The following is a 4887-nucleotide window of genomic DNA, read 5'->3' on the forward strand; positions in this document are numbered from 1 at the left end:
AACAGAGCACAACGGGACTGTTGCAGCGCTGCCACATTCTCTTGAATGGGTCAAGCTCAGCGGGTGGTCGTGCCAGCCAAGTGGCCGCTGCCTCTGCAGCCAAAGGAGGAGCAGTTGAGGGATGGTAAAACTGCAGCTCAACCCTGGCATTTTATGCCTCCCCAACTGTAAGTGTAAACAGCCCTAAGGGTCTTGATAATGGATCTGAATTGTGCTCTGTAAATCAGTGACATCATAAATACTATGTCACAAACAAGGGATATCACAGGGCTGAGAAACCTGTCCTGAGCTCAATGCCATCTCTGGCATGTGCCACAGTTGCCTGAGTCTGGGGCAGGGCTGGCTTAATGCATGGGCACCCCTGGTCACTGCCCCAGACGCATGGGGGCCCCATGATAATCTTGCATGACATCATACTTGCCAACTATCTCAGGTTTTCTGGGACAGTCGTGCTTTTTATTAAGCTGTCCCAGGATGGCCGTGTCCCGGGAAGCGTCCTGGAACCTGTACTGTGTACTCCTGATCCATATATTGTGCCCTTCTGAAACCCCCCTCCCCGTACTGTGCCCTTCTGCCTCCTCCAGCCCCCGTAATGTGCCCTTCTGCCTCCTCCATCCCCCGTACTGTGCCCTTCTGCCTCCTCCATCCCCCGTAATGTGCCCTTCTGCCTCCTCCATCCCCCGTACTGTTCCCTTCTGCCTCCTCCATCCCCCGTAATGTGCCCTTCTGCCTCCTCCATCCCCCGTAATGTGCCCTTCTGCCTCCTCTATCCCCCGTACTGTTCCCTTCTGCCTCCTCCATCCCCCGTAATGTGCCCTTCTACCTCCTCCATCCCCCGTACTGTGCCCTTCTGCCTCCTCCATCCCCCGTAATGTGCCCTTTTGTTGATTGGTCTTTGATTTATGGCTTTCTTATTATTTCAAATCCATTTTATCGAAAGTCCTAATAAATACATGTTTAATTCTATCAACTATTTATACTATTCTTGAGAGTAGGTGGGTTCCAGGCTGGTAGGGGCCCCAGCTCATTACTTTGCTCAGGGGCCAATGAGGCTGTTAACATTCCCTGGTCTGTGGACAACACTAGGTATCCCAAAACAATTTTTCTCTGAAGAAGGGTTTGAAAGAGTGCCCTTGCTTTGAATACGTCTGTCACGCAACAAGCCAGAACATCCACCTGACATCTCTGAGTGATTATGGAAATAGGCAACCAAAGCTGGTAGACAATTTGCATCGGTCATCCTCCAATAATGAATCCCTTGGTGTTCACAGAACATAAAGCCATAAACGCTGCCTAGGTGAATGAGTCTACAGAATGTCTTCTACAGTGTTGATCCTCCTGATCACTGTCAGCATCCTACAACTCGGGATGGGAATCTCCTTCAACACTTGCCTTCTTCTATTTAGCTTTAAGAACCTGAAGAATGGTCTCAGTGTCAATCCAACCAATCTGATCTACTCTGTCAAGGGACTGGTGAACGTCTTCTTGCAGTTGATCCTGACAGTAGATGTAGTAACTTCTATACTTTGGCCCAATGTGTTGTTCATCAGGGAATTACATTTATTGATGACCTTCCTCATGCTGAGCCCGGTTTATTTCAGCTATTGGCTCACTGGCTGGCTGTGTGCTCATTATTGTGTCAGCATCTCCAACTTCACTCATAAGCTTTTGGTTGGGTTTAAAAGATTCCTCTCTTCTTCCCTGCTTCGGGTTCTTCTGGTATCAATGATGGTCTCACTTGTCATGAGTGTCCTATCTGTCTGGGAACTTCACAGCCTATCTCAGGAGCCTCCTTCAACAAACAGCACCCAGTATGCCCCATCCATCTGTGTCGTCTACCTTATGCCCAAATCATACAGATTGATGGCCACGCTTCTGGGCTGCTGCCTGCCCTTCACTCTTGCTCTGATCTCCACTGGAGTCACAACATCATCCCTTGTGAGACATATGAAGAAAATGAAACAAAATTTCTCTGGAAATAATGGTCCCAACCTTCATGTCCTCATCAGAGCAACAAGGACAATGACCCTGTTTCTAACTCTCTGTGTAATCTCCTATATTACTGGACTCCTCTTTCTCTCAAGTACCTCCTCATACGACACGATGGCCATCAGCCTTCTCTCAATCATGATTTTTCCATTCATTGAAGCTGCTATCATCGTCCAGGCCATTCCTAAACTGAGGAAGATGCTTGTGGAAAAGGTCTGCGTTGGGAGACAATGGAGCAAAGAGACTGAAAACTGCGCCTAGTGGAGAAAAAAACATTTATTGCAATAGGGGAGATTTACTAAAACTGGTGCACTCCTCATCTGGTGCAGCTCTGCATGGGAGCCAATCAGCGTCTAACTTCAGCTTGTTCAGTTAAGCTTTAGCAATATAACCTGGAAGCTGATTGGTTTCTTTTCAGAGCTGCAGCAGATTTTGCACCATATAGTTTAAGTAAATATCCCCCAATATGTGTGTTTCTGTTTCTGGTAAACAAAGCAGTCCTCCTCCCCACTGGAGATCGTCAGAAATCACCGGGCGCCGGAGAGTACTTACCGGTCAGGACTCACGTGCCCCCCTACCTGGAGATGCGAAACCACATATATATACATGATTTTGCGCACCCATGCCTCCCCATAGCAGTATTGCTGTTATAGGGCGGTCGGGAAGCGGCATTAATTCTCGGTTCACATGTTGCTTGCGTATTTACATCAGTGACAGTCAAGCAGCTAGCATTTCCCCAGATTGATAGCGGCAGCTTTCAAATTACTATCTACGATATCCGTCTATCTACTGTTCCAATAATGTTAGTGCCTATCAGGGGCGGACTGACAACTCATGGGGCCCCTACTGACCACAGGCCCTCGGGCAGTGCCCGAGTTTCCAAATGGTCAGTCCGCCCCTGGTGCCTATAATCAGTATGCAGGGTAGGGGCCACCTACATCCAATACCTTCATTACAAAACCAAAGAAAGGAACAAGCCTCAATGTATGGACTTTCTTGGTGCCAAAAAGACAACGATTAACACATTTAAAAAATATATACACCAAACTTGGTTCTTTTATTACATACATATTTTTAAACATGGCTTTTTTTCAGCTGGAACCAGGGGGACTCAGTTCCTCCACCCCTGGCTCAGGCCCCTGCTCCTCGCTCACCACTATCTCTTGTAAAGACAGAAGTCCGGCTTCTGTGTTTACATGTGACAGCTTGTCTCCCAATGGCTCCCATAGATTTGATCTCCTGAGCAGCTCCCACTGAGTGCAGGATGGGGACAAGAGGGATGCAGGTTCCTGAGGTGCAGTGCGGATGCCGACGTCCCCACTGGATGATCTCCCACCTGAAAGTGAGAGCGACGGAGACGCCTACAGTGTACATGGAGGTAGTAGAGCGCTTCAGCTTAATACATCAACAAAATTAAGATATATGGAAGATGGTGGAGCCATTAAGGAGGTTGTGGGAGAAGATAGAGGCAGTGGAGGGGGGGGGGGGGTTCCTTGCAGAGTCCAGAGCTGAAGAGCGGTGAATGTGAGATATGGACGGGGGATGTAGAAACAAGCCGCTGTAGAAGAAGGTTGAACTCTGCACTCTCCACCCAATGCACTCTGGTATTTAATGCCCCCTAAGACCCACTGATAATGACATTTCACCACACCCATTATTTGATGCGGTTTGCAGGGTTTATATGTGTGCGGGTGGGGATGGGGGGTTGGGGGTCATGGCTGAGTTCCGGCACCTATTTTCTGAGAAAAAAAGCCTTGTCAATAGCATAATAAAAAATATAAAATTGCACATTAAGTGACAAGTCTTCTATTTCCCAAATTATTTTGTTACCTGTCCAATGATGAAAGATGGCTTCCAAACAGAGGTAGGTACAGGGAAAAGACTAAGGCTGACCCTCTACATATTTCAAGACTACTTCCTCAGGAGGAAAATGAGCCTAAAATGATCTACTCTCTCCTCTTCCCACATGTGAAGTAGGAAATGCTCGGGGCAATAGAACCCACCCAATTGAAACTTGCAGCCAATGGTGGTACTGCTCTTTCACTCACGGCCTATAGCAGCAGGAGAGGGATTGAACGGTAGCTATTGCCCTCTGGATGCCTCCTTCAGACAATGAGCCTCACTCTGTGATCATAGGACACACCTCAGGACATAGGTAACATGGGACAACTGAATGAAAAGCATGAGTGTCCCGGCAAATCTGGACAGTTGGCAAGCCTGCAGTATGCAGAGAAACCTAAATGTCATTCAGTTAAGGTTAGATATGAGGGTAAATCTTCCACCGAGGACATCGATTTCAGTGCCAACCATCTAGAGGAAGTCTTGTCCCTGTAGAGCTTTCCTCTCACTTCCTGTCATGTCTTTGGGACAGGAAATGAAGGGAAAACTCCCCAACAAGACATAAAGAGCAAATAATAAACTGACAGGGAATTTAACATTCTCCTACTATATTCAAAGTGAAAATAAAAGTTTGGACCATATCAGCAATTATCCCCTTCCCACCCAGCCCTGACTTCCTTTTAATAGGTTTTGTACAACTGGGGAGAGGGAAAGATTGGCTGATCACATGACTTCTACTATTGGCTGTCACAGTGATCACATGATAGGGAGCTGGTCCCATTGACTCAGGATCATTAGTACAGACCCGTAGAGTTGTCTTTTCACAGTTTGGTCACTGTGGTTGGACCATGCAGTGAGTGAGCTCTCAGACCACAAAGCTCTGCTGTCCATGGATGCATATTTGTGGCCTGTGGGTGTTAAAGCCCCAGGGGGGTATACTGATACATGTAGAGGATTGTTAGCTGATCCGGTGAACTCAGCAGATTCCACAGCAGACACAGAATGTTGGGGCTTTGTTCTTGGTCAGAACTGCAATAAGTCAAACACGTGGATGGGTGA

The 4887-nt window shown here is 47.4% G+C and overlaps 1 protein-coding gene across 1 annotated transcript; it reads left to right on the plus strand.

Moving 5' to 3' along the window:
• The first annotated feature begins 1314 nt into the window (after nt 1–1314).
• Nucleotides 1315–2250, plus strand: LOC149470640 (taste receptor type 2 member 38-like). Its single transcript, XM_089661106.1, has one exon. The coding sequence runs from the start codon at nt 1315–1317 to the stop codon at nt 2248–2250; it is 936 nt and encodes a 311-aa protein (XP_089517232.1).
• The last annotated feature ends 2637 nt before the right edge of the window (nt 2251–4887 follow it).

Source organism: Staurois parvus, unplaced genomic scaffold (assembly GCF_062004578.1).
Source record: "Staurois parvus isolate SC_StPar_1 unplaced genomic scaffold, SC_StPar_1.0 ptg000034l, whole genome shotgun sequence".
Lineage (NCBI taxonomy): Eukaryota > Metazoa > Chordata > Amphibia > Anura > Ranidae > Staurois > Staurois parvus.